The sequence below is a fragment of the Alexandromys fortis genome, unplaced genomic scaffold (assembly GCF_014885135.2).
Source record: "Alexandromys fortis isolate MF-2015 unplaced genomic scaffold, M_Fortis_MF-2015_v1.1 scaffold_82, whole genome shotgun sequence".
Classification (NCBI taxonomy): domain Eukaryota; kingdom Metazoa; phylum Chordata; class Mammalia; order Rodentia; family Cricetidae; genus Alexandromys; species Alexandromys fortis.
This window is the reverse complement of record NW_026067963.1, coordinates 7904513-7921486: the sequence shown is the minus strand read 5'-3', so window position 1 is coordinate 7921486 and position 16974 is coordinate 7904513. Positions and strand designations below refer to the sequence as shown.

General features: G+C 52.7%; 1 protein-coding gene across 1 annotated transcript in view; it reads left to right on the top strand.

The window, feature by feature from the left end:
* Positions 1–16974, top strand: part of Sptb (spectrin beta, erythrocytic) — a 124897-nt gene that overhangs the window by 102299 nt on the left and 5624 nt on the right. Inside the window, exons 27-33 of the mRNA XM_050153536.1 lie at positions 142–386; positions 1679–1817; positions 2238–2322; positions 3356–3552; positions 3822–3871; positions 4348–4423; positions 14694–14953. Of these exons, the coding sequence (XP_050009493.1) occupies positions 142–386; positions 1679–1817; positions 2238–2322; positions 3356–3552; positions 3822–3871; positions 4348–4423; positions 14694–14953 (1052 nt within the window). The remainder of the gene's footprint in view (positions 1–141; positions 387–1678; positions 1818–2237; positions 2323–3355; positions 3553–3821; positions 3872–4347; positions 4424–14693; positions 14954–16974) is intronic.

Here is a 16974-nt window from a genome sequence, read left to right as displayed (position 1 = left end):
CAGAGACCAGCACATGTCCTGGGCAGGCAGAGGTGCTAGAGCAGGGGACCCTATCCTGTAGCAGCCTGCTTTCCAGTAGCACCCTGGGGAGGACTCTGATGGAGACGGCTGCACTCCCAACAACACATCATAAAACCACAGGTGCAGCAGTTCCAGGATGTGGCCACCCGACTGCAGACAGCATATGCAGGAGAGAATGCAGATGCCATCCAGAGCAAGGAGCAGGAGGTGTCCGCGGCCTGGCAGGCACTACTTGATGCATGCGCTGGGCGCCGGGCTCAGCTGGTGGACACAGCAGACAAGTTCCGCTTCTTCAGCATGGTTCGCGACCTCCTCTCCTGGATGGAGAGCATCATCCGGCAGATCGAGACCCAGGAGAGACCCAGGTGAGGGGCGTGTCCTCAGGGGTGCTCAAGTACCACGGTTCTCAACCTTCCTGACGCTGTGACCCTTTAATACAGTTCCTCATGTCATGGTGACCCTGACCATCGCATTATTTTTGTTGCTATTTCATAACTGTAATTTTGCTACTGTTATGAATCATAGTGCAAGTATCTGTGTTTTCCGATGGCCTTAGTCAATCCCTGTGAAAAGGTCATTTGACCCCCAGTGGGCTGTGACCCACAGGTTGAAAACCACTGCTCTCATACATCCTGAGAGAGTCAAGGCTCCTCCCCCGAGGGATGGTCCCAGTGAATGGAAGTTCCTGAGGGGTACCAGAGACCTGATTGGGTTCGGATGGAAACACAGTGATTTATCATCTGCTGGGAGAACTGACCTTTTCAAAGTAAAAGGTCATATAGATTCTCCAAGGGGGACCATGACCACTATCAGTGAAAACAGGTGACTCATATATCCAGAGGTGGACAGGCTCCAGACCATTCTTCCTCAGCACTGGGATGTCACGGTCACTCCCCTAAAACTCAATATAAAGTTGACTGTCCATACGAGGCCAGGTCAGACTCATGGGCAATTGAAATCCAGTGGGGCTGGACCTCTGCCTCAGCCAGTATTGGTGACCTCTCTCTGTCCCTCTCCCCCTCCACCATGCACATTAACATTTTCAGAGATATGATTCATATGCCATCCTTGACCTATTTAAAGTGTATTATCCTGTGGTGTTCATATATTCCCAATTATGCGATCATTGCCCACAATCTAAGTTGATATATTTCATCATCACCACACACACACACACTATACACACACACACACACACACACACGATCGTACTCATGCGCGCACACACACAAAACCACTCCCAAGCATAGTCAATCATGGTGCTCCCTGACTCTGGCCCCTGGGGCAGCTGCTCTTCTACTTTCTGTCTCTCTAGGTTGACCTGTTCTCTAAGTTCTATATAAATGGTGTCACATAGCACGTCATCCCCCATGACTGCTTTCTTTCCTTCGCCTGTTTCAAAGGTTCATCCATGTAAACATGATTCAGTACTTTATTCCTTTTCACCATCAAATCATATTCCCAGGCGTCACTGGGGTACCTCTTCACCTTGCTGAGCCACTGACCAATGAAGACACTAAAATGCCAGTGGCAGACAGAAGAGGAATTGCAGGCTAGCCAGAGAGAAGAAAGAATAGGGACCGACTCCTTGAGGCCGGTCTGAGTGGCCCAATTTGTCTCTCCAACCGCATCTCTGCCCCGGCCCTCCTGTCCCCAGGGATGTCTCCTCTGTGGAATTGCTCTTGAAGTATCACCAGGGCATCAAAGCTGAGATCAACACCAGAGCCAAGAACTTTAGCACCTGCCTAGAACTCGGGGAGTCCCTGCTTCAGCGGCAACACCAGGCCTCAGATGAGGTGAGTCCCTCTTTGTTCCTGCCCCATGCTTGCTAGCCAAGCAGCTTCAGGGAGTGGAGTGGGGAGGAGGGGATGCTTCCAAGGAGCTGAAGTGCCTTCAGGCCAGAAATCGGAGCCATAGGAGCCTGTCCCCTGCCTTGGGGAGGTGGATACTCACTGAAGGAGAGCAGGCCCATACCTGCCCAGTACCCACATGTGCACGTATTTCCGAGTTGTTGACCCTACTTCACAGGTGAGACACCTCACAGGTGCTTCAGAAGGATGAAGTCATTTCCCCAAAGCCACACACTGGCAAGTAGCAGAGCCGAGACTTGAATCTAGGACTGTGTGACCAAGCTTGCTCTTGGAAGCTGTGTGTGGCTGCCTAGGACAGTAGGGAGCATCGCTAAAGTCTGGGCTCTTCCCCTTTCGGCCCCACAGATCCGAGAGAAATTGCAGCAGGTGGTGTCCAGGAGGCAGGAGATGAATGACAAGTGGGAGGCCCGCTCTGACAGGCTCCACATGTGTGAGTATAGCTCAGGGCTGGGGAACCTGAGACCCCTACTGGAGGTAGCGGGTACCACACCTTGCCTGGAGGAAACTCCATTGCAGTACAAGCCCTAGGCCCCAGCCTGAGTGGAGGCAGGAAGAAGGCCTGTGTAGACACATGTTCCACCCTCTTACCACTGTCCACCCTTCTTGTCACCCACTACCGCCCTGCCTGTGCCCAGGTTGGTTCCCCTGCTGAGCTGTGGCTTGCGAGGGGTCAGGCAGCACTAGTTTCTCCCGGGTATTTGACCTTCTTGTTCTATGGAGGTGAGGTGCTCTGTCCTCCAGCAGCTAGAGGCTGAGGAGAGAGAGAAGAAAAATCTTACCTCCCAGGTAGGTTATGAAAAAGCATAAAGCCAGGACTAGTTGATCCCTATGCAGGCTCGTCTGTGACCTTGTGAGATGGACGAGAACAAGAATTTGAGGCAGGGGATTGCTCCCAAAAGCAAGGCGATGTGAGCCACAATGGAGTTGGTCCCAATGGCTGCTTTAAAACTATGACTGTGACTGTGCGTGGTGGCACACACTGTTAATCTTAGCACTTTGGGGGAGGGGTGGAGGCAGGAGGATTGAGAGTCTGAGGCTAGCCTAGACTGAACACTGAGACCTGTCTCAAAAGCTAAGGGCTAGGGATGAAATTCAATGATAGAGTATTTACTTAGTATGCACATAGGCCTGAGTTTGACCCCCAGCACCACCATACAAAATAAAAAAATTATATATATATATATAGAGACAGACAGACAGACAGACAGAGACAGAGAAAAATTTATGTAAATAAAATTATATACATGTAAATTTTTATGTAGTCATTGGTAGAGATGGGGTAGGAGATACATGTAAATTTTTATGTAGCCATTGGTATAGATGGGGTGGGCCTCTAATGTGGGGATGGAATGGCTGACACAGAAATTCACCACTGAGCAAAGTACCCACATAGTTGAGGGATACCTGAGTGCTAACTGACCCTGGGGCCTTGTGGGTGGGTTTGTGGCTTCTTCTCCTGGCAGTGTTGGAGGTGTGCCAGTTCTCGAGGGATGCCTCTGTGGCCGAGGCATGGCTGATCGCCCAGGAGCCCTATCTGGCCAGCCGGGACTTTGGACACACAGTGGACAGCGTGGAAAAGCTCATCAAGAGGCACGAGGCTTTTGAGAAGTCCACAGCGAGCTGGGCAGAGCGCTTTGCTGCCCTGGAGAAGCCCACCACGGTGAGCAGAGGTCATCTGGGGGACCGGGAAGGCTGCAGCTATTGGGATGGGCTGTTACAAGGTACTCCCAGCCAGCTGCTGTGTACCTGGGCTGGTGTCAGAGGGTAAACAGGTACAAGAAAGTACTGGCACATAAACACCAAAGACAAAGACTGTGACTCGGGTGCAGACATTAGGGCATGTCGGGGTTCAGGGCCAAACTGAGATCATCTGAGAACGTAGCCCCCCCTACGTGACTGCTCTGACCACTTTACCTTTTCCTCCCCCAGCTGGAGCTTAAGGAACGCCAGGCTCCAGAAAGACCCGCAGAGGAACCTGGGTGAGTGTCAGCACTGTGTGCCTGTGTACAGGAAGCCAAGCATGCTGTAAAGGAGGTGGCTGGGGAGGAGGGAAAGGAAGCTACTGACCAGCAGCTGCTATGTGAACAAAGACGTTTGACCTCTTCTCCTGGGTGCCCTGTCAAGACAAACGCAGAATGTATGGAGCTTACGAGTTGGGTTGCACCGGGTCCAGTAGCCTGAAAGGAAGGGGTGGCTTAGCAATGGCTGTTACTAAGCCAGCCTCTTCCTTAGGAACCCCTTGGACACTGCCCTTAAGCTGTCTCACATGGAATTCATTCATTTCTCAAGTATTTATTTTCACTTTTTCCCATGAAGCCTTGGGGCATGTCCTTGCCGAGCACCTCTGGGAAAGAGAGCCAAGGATAATGCACTGCACACGCTCTGAGCTCCCCAGCGGGTAGAGAGCCGGAGAAAACCAGACACCTGTCACTAAAGAGGGTTGTGTCTTCCGTAGGCCTCAAGAGGAGGAAGGCGAGACAGCTGGCGAGGCTCCCCAGGTCCACCGTGCGGCCACTGAGCGAACATCCCCGGTCAGTTTCATGTCCCGCCTGTCTAGTTCCTGGGAGTCGCTGCTACCAGAGCCCAGTCACCCCTTCTAGGCTCAGCCAGGGCAGAAGGAAGGCGAGGACAGGGTGGGCTGCCTAGTCCCCCACCTTCACCCTGCCCCTCTAAGGAGCCTTCTTTAGATCAGTCTACTTTTATATTGGATTTTAATTCTTAAATAAGTCCTCTCCTTCCAACCCAGAAACCAGCCCACCAACATGGTTCTACAAGTCTGGTTTTATCTAGCCTAGGAAGTTTTATGGAACTGCTACATCCCCAGCAGCACAGGGATGACACTTTATACAGAGGCAATTCTTCTCGGTACATGGTACATGGTACATTTTCCTTCAAACTCCGTCCTTAGCACAGTGCCCCCTTCATATTCATGCTGGCACATACACATACAGGGCACACGGACCAACAGACTGTCCTGCCTGAGCCCCCCCACAGGCATTCCATGCAGCAAAGTGTGAATATCCACCCTTCTAGAAGATTTCCTCTTTCTCGGCAGAGCCCATCACCCATGGCTATGGGTCATAGAGTTTGACTATGGGGATGGTTCTGAGGCAAGTGCAGAGGAGAACCCCAGAGATCTTAGCCCTTCAGGGAAACCCCAGATAATAGAACAGTGAGCCAGAACCTTATCCGAGCGGTTTAAAGAAAAATGGCTTCCAGAGGCCCGGGACATACAGCCTTATGCTGTTACCCCAGAGCGGGTTCTTTTGGACCCTGAGAGTCTGTTCAGGAAGCCCAGGCAGCTCTGACTCGGGTTGGGAAGATGCCGTGGGGAGTAGCTGGCTGAGAAGAAAGCAAGGGTCCATAAGTGATTCACGCCAGTGCATGGATCTCTGTGGCATGTGGCTTTGGGGATTGCAGGAGCATCAGATACTTAGTGTTCCCCCTCCAGAGCCCAGGTGAGCATGTGTGACCTGAGTAGGGAATTAGAAATATTAGCATCCTCGATGGGAACTTCTGCTACGTGGGCTACCCCAAGAGATGCATATACCTCCCCGTGCAAAATCCCTGTACACACACACACACACACACACACACACACACACACACTACCCTGAGAAAGATTTATATACCTCCCTATGCAAAATCCCTGTACACACACACACACACACACACACACACACACACCCCTCGGGGCCTTTGGTCTCCTTTTCTGAGATGTAGTAGCCCATCCTGGTCAGCAGAGGGCACTGTTGGGCTCTGCTGGAAGACCTATCTCTGAAGATCCTGCCGCTGGTCCCATCACCCTCTCTGTGGTAAACTGTCATCCAGCTCCCTTTTCCCAGCACCAACCCCCCTGACCTTATCCCCACCTCACCCCACTCCCACCAGAGGGAGAGAGAACTCCAGGGGCTGATATGGACTGTGGACAAGGGCTGGAGCTGTCCCTGCCTCCTGCCTCCACTTTCTGCGCTTCTGCCCTGCATCCCTGTGTGTCTGCATGCCGTGGTGTCCCCGGTGTGCGGGCTTCATGACCACCTGAGCATCTCGGCACCATTGTCTGTCGTGTACGTGTACGTCTGTGCCAGTGTAACTACGTGTGCACCCGAGCCACCTCCATCCAACACCTGAATATCACTGGGTTGGGAGGAATAAAATTTGCTTAAATCTGAGTGTTTCTCTGGGGGAGGAGTGAGCCCCTATGGGAGGCCCTTGCTGAGGAACCAGCCACTCACCAGATGGGAAAAGCAGCCAGATGGCTAATCAAATGAACACCAAACCCAGGGCCTCCTGGAGACAGACTTCCTGCTGCAGCCCTTTCTGAGCCTTTAAGATGCTCGGGAAGGACCTAACTCCAAATCATCTCTGATATGAGAAAGGATGGAGCCCATACTGGCGGAGAAAACCCAACCCAGTTTCACAGAGCTCCTCCCACGCCCTGTTTCGCTGCCCTTCACAGAACCTCTGGCCCATCACAGGAAGGTTCAGCTGTCTGCTGCGCCTTCTCATGCATAGGCCTGGGGTGCCATGGCTCTCCCGCTGGTCCTATCTGTACAGTCTGGTGTCGGGTCCTGTAGTATAGACACATGCCACATTGCTTCGTGTAAAAGCCCTTACTAATGCATGCCGCTTCCTGCTGGAGTGACGAACAGGAGTGGATCAAGCACCCTTGCCCTGTCTGGGTAGTGCATCCCGCAGGGCAGCACCCTGCAGGCCCCGATCCAATCTTCCCCTCCCTGTGTGTGTACATGCAATGAGTGAGCTGCCAAACCATCACTGCAATGCTACTGCTGCCCCTCGCCTCTGCATGTTAGAGCGCATTCTGGAAAAAAAAAAAAAAAGCCAGGCCCTCCCCACAGGTAAGTGTGAAGGCAGGCCAAAGACAATCATGAGGAGCAGGACTTGAAGTCAGAATGGCTGGGGTCTGGTCTTTGGTTCTGTTGGAACATTGTGTGGGTTTGGAGCCCTTCCCCTCCCCCTCCAAGTCCATTGCCTCATAAAGGTCCCTTTGTGGGGTCGCAGAAAGCCTGTGTGTCAGCAATGTAGCCTTTCAAGGGAGGGGTTGGAGGAGATGGCTTTCCTGTTTCCCTCCATCGGCTCCTAACTCTGAGGCCCCACCAGATATCGTGAGGCCAGGACAGGGAAGAAGAGGTCATGGGCTAGGACGCTGGCCTTTGTCCCTATTTGGGGAAAGGGCTGGGGTGGGGGCTGGTAGCTTCGTTGTGTGTCTGCCCAGAGTGTGATGCATGAGAACGTTCTGGCAAGTGGCAGACACCCTCTCTGCCTTAGGTACCGTCCCCTTCTCCTCAGAAAGGTCTGAGGCCCTGGCGGAGTGTTCTTCATCTTCCAGGCCAGAGTGGTGTTTGTGGGAAGATGTCTTCTCCGGGAGGGAGGAAAGTGGGCTCTCGTGGTGTTAACGCGGGTGTGAGTTTCCCCAGGCTCAAGACCTCTTCCTACACGCTGCTCTTGCCCTGCCCCTGCGGGGCTAATGCGGTGGCATAAGTGACACTCTACAGACACGGATGTCCTCAGGGGATGTCCTCAGGGGCTGTAATAAGAAGCAGTCTCCTGCTTGAAACCAACATACCCTTCCTGCCTCCAGGCCCCCAGGCTAGACCCCAGTGTGCAGTGCAGGAGGACCCTGGAAATGAAGGCCACTCCAGAGAGTGGCATTGTGGGTACCACTTATGATGAAGCTTCCGCAGGCTGTCAGGGAGGAATTTTTTTTCCCAGGGCAGTTCATGAACACCGCTTTTAAGTGCGACCTCCTAAGACTGGCAACACAGCCAAATTCCCTGGGGAGTGGGGCCGAGCATCACAGCAGAGCTGATGGACTGAGCTGGATCTCTCTGATCCTTTGTCTCTTCCTTCCGTGTCTCAGAGGCTTTGGGAAATAGCCAGCACTGGCAATTGAGGGGGACAGTACCCCAGGGACTACGGGCGCACTAGGATCGGGGTCCGTGGCCACGTTTGTGCAAAGGCTGCTAGCCCCAGCCACTGTTGCCCCCAGCAGCAACCTCCCCATAAGCCCAGAACTTTAATCAGTAGCCGGCAGTGGGTCTCTGACGTTGGTGGGCACTGTGGGTGTGGAATAGCAGCTGTGTTTCTTCTTGCCTGAACAGCTTTCCCAGTCCTTACCCCTCCCCACCCCCGAACAGCGGCTTTTTCAGACATTTTGCAGCGAATGCAAATCCTGTTTGTTCCAAATGGGCAGTCTCGGCCTGGAACGAACGTCAGCTCTGCCCCAAACTTGGGCGTGTTTCTGTCTCCCCAGGATGCCTGAGTCAGCGTGGCAAGGGCGTGTCTGCCTGCAGCCTGGCACCGTGCCCTGGCTCCCTGGAGAAACCTGCTCTCCTTCTGGACACTTACCCACAGCTGGGTGTGCCCAGCTTTCTCTTGGCGATGCCAGATGCCAACGCCTGGCCGCTCTGCTGCAAAGTCTCCTGAAATTCCTTGTTTCAAGCTATGTCTCCCAGTGTCCCAGATACTGGTGGGCTCAGGATGAGACCCTGTTAACATTTGGAAGTGGCTCAGAGTGGGTGGGAAACTGGTTATCTGGACACTAGTGATTTAGTGCTGGGGACCAGGGTCACTGAGAAACTCAGCAGCTACCAACCCCTCTAATGTCAGCACAGGTGGCAGCCTTGGTGAAGACGATCCCTGAAGAAGCCTTGCTCTCCTCTGGTGGCAGGGGACCAGGTCTCCTCTTGCTGTGTCCACAAGGAGCCGGCAATCTTCCCACTTAATTTTTCTTGGTCCGGTGGCCTGTACCATATTTTCGCCATCTTGCCTGAGCGCCACAGTAGCTAGCTCAGAGCGCTGAGTCCTGGGGTATAGCATTGAGCTACTCTGCTCCATAAACCCCACTTCTCCTGAGAGCCCCTCACCATCTCCTGGCCTGCCATCCATGGGGCTGCTGGCTAACTGCCCCGGCTTGCCTTTTCTTCCCCACCCCTACACTTCCTGTTCAACACAACCTCTCCTTTCTCCTCTGGGGTAGCCGTTCCTACCCAGCCCAGGTTTCCATCTCTTTGGCTACTTTCAACTCAGCAAGCTGACTCTTTTTCTTCTCTTGCAAACAGCTGCCTTCACACAGCCCTTACAAACTGTCTAGACAACCCTTCTTCCCCGGAGCCTGGTAGCCAAGACACCAGACACTGGGGATAGCAAATGTCATCAACAGGCGGCTCCGCTTGCCCTGCCGCCACCTGGTACCATTTGGTTGCCAGAGGCACCTAGCAGTGAAGCTTACGTAGCACAAACCCTGTTTCCAGCCCCTTCCAGTGTAGCCTGGATGTGGTCATACCACCTTAACAGATTGGCCACATGTAAGCTGGGCACGTCTCACTTAGACTGGAAACCCCACCAGGTGATACTTTCTTCAGGAGTCATGGTATTACACACACGTAAACACACCTGGACTGAGTAGAGAGAGCCTTGTGTTCGGAGCCAGGCAGCCCTGTGCCTTCCACCTTCCATTGTTAGATCTGGCTCTCCTGGTCAGTAAAACGAGAAAGCTGTGAGGAATCTGGCACTTAGCCTATGGTCATTTAAGTCCCGCCACCCTCACCCCAGCCCTCCATCTTTTAGAACTGTCCCTCGTATGGACTGTGACATTGCCAAGGCCTTAGACACCAACCAGCCTGCTCCATCCCTGAGACTCCATCTCCGTTTGTCCCAGGCTCCTGTCACAGAACTTGTTACACTGCTGATGTCCAGCCGTCTGCCTGAGGTCCATCCCTGCACCCTGGTTCTCACCAACATTAACTGTAGGGAGGAAACTGTCAGTAGAGGTGTCTTTGCTTACGGGGTACATCTTAACTCACTGAGCATCTTCAGAACTTTGGGAAGACCTTGTGGTCCTGAAGCAGGCTACTTTGGCCTGTGGAATTAATGGTCTATGTGCAGTCCCCACACCACCTACTGGAGGATCCTGGAAATGCATCTTTAAGTCAGTTCCCCCAGAAGAAATTTAACCCTTTCTGTCCACTTTCCCACTTCTCAACATCGGTGAGGAAGCTCCTCACTCCCTCGTTTACTTCCCCCACCGTACCAAGCTGCCCGGCTTATGTGACTTACTTGGCTTTGCAAGGCTCTGTCAAGATTCAAGACCCAGGTGACTGTCCCCCTCACATCAGGAACCTGGGGCCTCTCCTTGGTTTGGCTTCAATCCCACGAGGTCCCACAAGGCTCTTCTGAGTTCCTTTTCTTCCCATAATGCCCCTTGATCAGCAAGCAAAGCCTTTCTTTCTCTGATATCCCAGCAGATGATTCGCTGATCAGCGAACTGAACCAGCCTCCATTGCAGGTGGTGCCTCCTTATATGGCAGGACCACCATGCCCACTTGTCCCCACTTAGGGTCTAGACACTTTCATCACCTCCCAGCCCAATACCCAGAATTCCCTCCAGGTCTCCAGGTAGCTAGGGCATTCTCCTTCAGGCTGTCTCCAGCTCCTCTGCTGTGCTGTCCTAAGATGGACATCCCTCAGTGATGCGGAACTGAGTTTTCCTGATAACCAAGGCCGGCTGTGCTGGCTGAATGCAGAGAGGGCGTGCGGGGAGGGGGGGGGGTTCTGCTCACCTCCTCCATCCAGTGCCTATGCAGAACCTGCCTGTCCTTAATACGTGCACCTGTGCTGGATGCAGAGCAGCCCTGAGCCTCTAGACACTTCCTCTGCCTGACAGGTACAGTGGCTCTCCCCCAGTCCATACACATCCAGGGAGAACAGAGAATGGCCACCTTTTCCTGTCTCTTTCCTAGTTTATTTACTCTCAGGACCTGGGCAAGATTGGTCCTTCTGCCCCAGCCATCCGCCAACCTGACCTCTGGTCCCACTGATGGATGAGGTCGTGGGCCAGCTGTTTGCTGGGAAATCCTTGATGCATCACCCATCCTAGAAAGGGGGCAGTAACTCATTCAGCAACACTGCTGGCTTCAAACTCATTCATGGCAGGTTTGGAGCTAGGCCCAGGCAGCCCAGGCAGTGGGTGGGTCTCTGGCCAGAGACTCGGCTCCGTTGGTTCCCTGACCACCTGCCTGCCTAGGCCTAGCCCAGGGTCCTGTGCTCCCTACCTTTCAAATTTTATTTTTTTGGGCAGAGAAGCAATGCTGTGGACCCTTGCCCTGACTCCACTAGCATGCTAGGTGACCCCCAGATTCTCCCCGGACTTTCTGGAATCCAGTTTTCCAATCTCTGATAGGACGAGTTGATTCAGTTATTCCCCAAGACCCCTTCTCAGCCTCAAAAAGCCTTACGAATGTCTTCTCGCCTCCCATAGGGGCTCCATCTGTCCCTGGCACTCCCCTCTTTCTCCAGTGGGACTTGCCTTCCTAATAAGGCCTTCATTGCTGACTCTACCTACATGCCCTTCCTCCCTGAGGCACAGCTGCAAGTCAAAAGCCCCAGGGGAAATTCCTAATCTCTTATGAATTCCAGAGGAAAGATTTCTACAACTATGCTCATGTTTTAGGCACACTGCGAGCAGGGCTGACCTTAAGCTGGGAGGCAGCCCTTCTAAGCACTGCCTTTACTTCTGACCATGGATATATAAGGCTAGGTAGAGTGTCCCTCATAGACTTCACCAAGTTGTGAGGTCTTTGGAAAACTCCGGAGGTGAATTACCAGGTCCTTCCATTCATTGTTGGCCTCAGCCCTGTCTACTGCCTTCTTCTGCCTTTGCCTTCAAAGGAGACATCTTCTCCTCACCCTCATCTTTAAGCTCTGTGAGCTTCAGGACGAATCGGAGCTGCCCTGAAGGGCTTTATTACTTCACCGTAGTATCCCTGTTCCTGTCTGGAGCCTTGGAATAGTCCAGCTGAAAACAGTGGAAGAGTAACGGGTAGCCAGCATGCCCTCAGGATTCCCCATGGAGGAGTCTTTAAGGCATCCTGAGAATCCCGTACTTGAAACGAAAGAGTATTTGAGGCGGTCTCTCGCTGACCACGCAGGCACTGGCCACAACAGTTCAGTGGAGCCCAGGAGATGGGTCTGGAGGACTTGGGATCATAACAGCCAACATTTGCAGATACTGTCTTACTCTGTGGGGCTTCAGATCACTCAGGTGCTGCCCTACAAGCAGACAGTATCAGGAAGGCTTGGTGACTTGCTGAGTCTTCTCCTGTTCCTTATGGATACCTAGGGACTTAGCCCCAAGTCTGTCTGACCAAGCATGTGGTCATTGGGCACTAGAAAAAGTGTGGGTGTACCGTGGGGCATGATTTGATGGAGGAAAGGTGGGCTACTATAGAGGGGATGTTCTCTTCTTTTTCCTTATCCTCCCCTACTCCTCCAGAAGTTGGCCAGATTTCCTTTGGAGCTGAAGAGATGGAAAGTCCCTGGGGCCTCTCCATCCTCTCTGCCCTCCCCTGCATCCACCTTCCTTCCAGCCAATCTTCCTCAGTGTATCTCCCGGATCCAGGAGGGAACTGAGGACTCCCCAAATCAAACCCCCCACTCCTCAGTCAGTTTTGGTTCCTCCCTCTCGGGTCTTGACCTTTGTGTGGGGTTGGAAGCAGGATGCGCTGAAATCCACTCCAAAAGCAAGACCAGAGAAGAAACCTTTGCATACACTGGAAACCCCCAGGTTTCCAAGCTACTTGTAACCCAGCCAAGTATGTTCAAAATGCCCCAGCTCCAGCCTTGGCTAGTCTCTGTCCGGGATGCAACAGGAAGGAGTCAGCCCTAGCTGAATCTACCTTGATTTTCAAAGGCCAGTGGCTCAAAGGCTGGGAAAGGGGTGGGATTTAAAGCATAGGAAGCAACTGCAATAGGGCAGAGGCTGGGAGAGGGGAGGGAGACAGGCAGCTGAATGCAGCCCTGTAACAGGCGGGTGGCCTTCCTCCTTGCACTGGGGTGGCGTCTTCTCCCAGACTTCAGCTTCCTCCTGGCCTATCTCTAGGAGAGGTAGAGATAAGACAGTGGGAGGTATTGGGCCCACACATCTATCCTCTGGACAGAGTCCCCTCTGGGGATAAGAAAGCCCCATTAGACTTGAGTCTGGGGCTGAGAGGCAGGCAATTGCCTCCAGAACTTTCTATCCAAGGAAGGAGGTAGGCTGCATTGGGGCCACAGGACTCCAAACTGAGGTTTCAGGTCCCATCCCTGCCGCTCCTCACTAGAAGATAACAATGCAGGCATTTCAGGGCCTCAGAGCTTTGGGGCCGATGCATGGCACACACTCTGAGACAGAAACTCTTCAGCATTCACAGAGAAAGTGGCCTCGCCACAACCCTCATGGGATCCTAACAAAGGAAAGGAAATGGAATAAAATGCAGGCTTGCCCGATTCTGGAGTAGCGTTTCCTAATTACTTTGTATACCCATTAGCTATATGACATCCCAAATGTCATTAACCTCTGAGCATTGCTTTTCTCATTATCTATAAAAGTGTTTGGTCAGTGGTTTCCCTTCCTTTGAATGAAATGTTACCGGGCCCCCTACTTAAGCGCTTGTTTAAAGTGATGAGTACACACACAGCTTCTCCAGTCTTCTCCCACTTGGCATTCCACAGCGCCACCTCAGGCAAAGCCCCGTCATTGCAGCTGTTAAAAGTACCCAGTTTCAGTGTGTGGTACACACACCCTTGACCTTCTGCTTCAGGACAGGGAAACGCTAAGCTACCAATGAAAGGAACAGGACCTGCTCTTTCCTGGCTCCTCCCTGCTCCTCCCCAATGTTCTTCTGAGCCTCCAGTCAGTTCCTGGTGCAGGTCAGACAGAGCCGACTCCAGAGTGGTCCCTTTACTGCTTGGATAACTCTGGTCCTCCATGGCTCCTCAGGCTTCCACACATGCCTTCTAGGGACACCTTCCCACCTTCTCCTGAGGTGAGCGGCAGTCAGCCACAGGGATGATGCGCTAGTCCCACGGCCCAAGTAAAGCTACCTTGTTTGGTACCCAGTCAGATGACCCTCCTATTGGTCTTGCCTCACTTGGCAATGGAAGGGTAGCTGTCCCCACATTCTGCTGCCTTTAGTACAAGGGCAGGTCAAAGAGGCCCTGTAGGAGATGTCCAGCTAGGAAACGGGGTGCCCTCCTCTCTTCACCGGCACCCGATACCTCCAGCAAGGAGCTGCTTCCCTCGCCCAGCTTGGTCTGCAGGGACCCCACACAGAGGTAAACACCATAACCCTTCCACAAGACAAGCGGCCAGTGATGGTTAGGAACCCCGCCCTATCTGACAAGTTCCCACCCGGTGACAGGAGGGGACTTGCCAGAGCCAGAAGAGACCCCATTTGTTTTATGATAAGGTGAGGGGATCATACCTCAACTTTTGGGCTAAGATCCAGCATAGTGTAAGGTGAGGGAGACTTGGGGCTTTGGTTACAATGTGAAGGTTACGGAAGAGTACCCAGTCAACACTCTTGTCCAGGTGGTTTGTCATGTGTCCACACGGCAGGCAGGCCCTTTCTGCAGAGAAAGTCTTTCTAGAGCCCCGTGGTGTCTTGAAGTTGGAAATATCTGGAGGAAGCAGGGTTGGAGCCTGGAGCAGGCCTTAGAGAGCTTGGCCACAGCCCTGAAACCCACTCATGATGCATTAATCACCAGACCCTTCCATCTCTTCTAACAACCCTCTTTTGCCAGTTAAGATGGAGATGGGTTTGTGCTACTGTGAGGTCAGGGAAACGGAGCCAGAGTCCAGTGAAATGAGTAGGCAGCCATCACAAGCATTATAGGAGAGCTGGGGTAGGTCCAGCAGTTTGCGGTAGAAGAGAAGTAGGTTCAGGAAGAAAGCACCAAAGAGAAGCTGCCCTTGGCCTGAACCCTCATGAAGGCATGCTCCTCTCTTGTGCCCCTGAGCAGGGGGAAGAAAGAGGAACATGGCCTCAGGACCTGCAGCCACCACCCCTGCCAGGACACCACAAGGATGAGCAGGAGAGATCCGTTGGGGAGGAGAGGCCTGCCACAGAGCCCCTCTTTAAGGTCCTGGACACGCCCCTGAGTGAGGGTGATGAGCCCACGACGCTGCCAGCCCAGCGGGACCTCGGGCACACTGTGCAGATGGAGGGCTACCTGGGCAGAAAGCACGACCTAGAGGGGCCCAACAAGAAGGCCTCAAACAGGTGTGTTGGGGAAGGCCACTGGGGAGGCTGAGCAGCTTCCAGGGGTCAAGCCACTAGCAGAGCTTCGAGGACACAGGTGTATGCTGGGGAGAGCGGCCATGATGTGTATTATTGGGCACGACAGGGAACAGCTATCTCGACCTTGGTTCTGAGTTCAAGCACTATGGCTTCATCAAAGATTACCCAACTCCCCTATTTTAGGTTCCCCATTTTTAAATGGGATGAGATGATGGCCACAGCTGGCCTTTTCAGAATGGGTGCTGGGCCTGGCACAGGCAGGCTCACGGTGAGCACTGGCCAGTTATCACAGGAAGCTTTGGTGCTGACAACATGGTCGTGACCAAGCCTCACCTTCACCCATCTGGGTTTCCCTGATCCGGGAGATGATCAGGACACATGAATGCCATAGATGCCTGTCACAGGACCCTTCTGGGGCCGGTGCACAACGCAGAGCCCGTCATGTTCTGCCCCTGCCTGGGTTCCCAGGGTCTTTTCCTCTTTAGCAGCATTACAGGGTCTGAGCCGGCAGCCTGTGGCAGAAGAGAATTGGCCTCAGGTGGAGAGTGCCAAAGACAAGGAAATGGGGCAGCAATGGGAGGCAGAAGCCAGTGTTTGCCCTAGGGGACTCAACAAAAAAAGGAACAGCCACGTGGGGGACCAGACTGCCCTGAAGAGATTCACTGTTCAAGTGCAGAGTCCAGGGGAAAGGGGAAACTACCATTTCCTGTGTGCTTGGCATTCTAACAGGACTGCTCAGAGCTTTACATCTGCAATGGAACACTGCAGTTCCCATTTTCCAGATGGGAAAACAGTACCTCAGAGAAGTCATTTGCTCGAGGCAGGACTGTCACTTCTTAGCCACTGCCTTTCTGCAGGCGGAAGGACCCTGAGCTCCACCAGGGATCAGGGCTTTGGGAAAAGCTCTCTGCAGCCAATCTGCCTGAATCAAGCTCTCTCTTTGGCCAGATGGTACTTCTTCCCTCTGTGCCCTCCCAGCTCCCCACCTGCCTTCAAAAGACAGGCGAGGGAGGGAGGAGGACCAGAGGCAGGAAAGCTGAGTGCTTCTCGGTGCTCCGTACCATAAAAACTCAGCAACACGCCTCCCATTGTCTGTGCAGGAGCTCGGGCAAGCCCACCGTGAGCTCAGGAGCCTCGTGTTCTCCAAACACAAGCATGGAGACTCGCACAAATCTGGTGTTTGAGGGGTTTTTTTGTTTCTTTTTTTCTTAAATGATAGATAGAATCAGACATGCCTCTACTATCAACCTCAAGACCAGTCTATGCTACAGACTTGAGATCCTGGCTCAAAAAAAAAAACAAAACAAAACAAAACAAAACAAACACAAACAAAAAAAAGGGGGGGGGCAGCTAGGTCAGTATACTGAGTACAGTATATATGCACACACACATATTAATCAAAATAAGAAGTCTAATTCTCCACACTGATGTACAAATATGCAAAGAAGCTTCAAGAAACAATCAGAATCATAGCATTTGTCTAGCATGGGTTTAGTCCCGAGAACTGTAACATTTAATTGAAATAAACAGTGGCTTAGGGATGTGACTCTCAAGAAGAGCACCTGTCTAGCACGTGCAAGGCCCTGAGCTCTAACTCAAGGGACCTTGGAGAGACGGCTTGCAGTTAAGAACTCAAGATTACTTCCTAGCACCTGCACTCCAGGGGATCTGATGCCCTCTTCTGGCCTCCAAGGGCACCTGCAGTAGTGAACACAAACCACACGCAGACATGTAGACACTCACAGAAGTGGCACTCGCCTTTAAGGCAAAAGTGGTGTTATCTTTGTGAGTTTGAAGCATGCTTGGTCTACTTGGTCTACATAGCGAGTTCCAGGCCAGCCAAGATGACAGAGTAAGATCCTGTCTCCAAATAAATAAGTTAATTAATAAAAAAAAATTTACACCTTAAAAAAAACAAACACTAGAATTATTAGCAACAAACTGTGCATTGGAACGTTTGGAGCTGAGGGTTGGAGCTGAGCGTGGGGCTAGAGCGCAATACT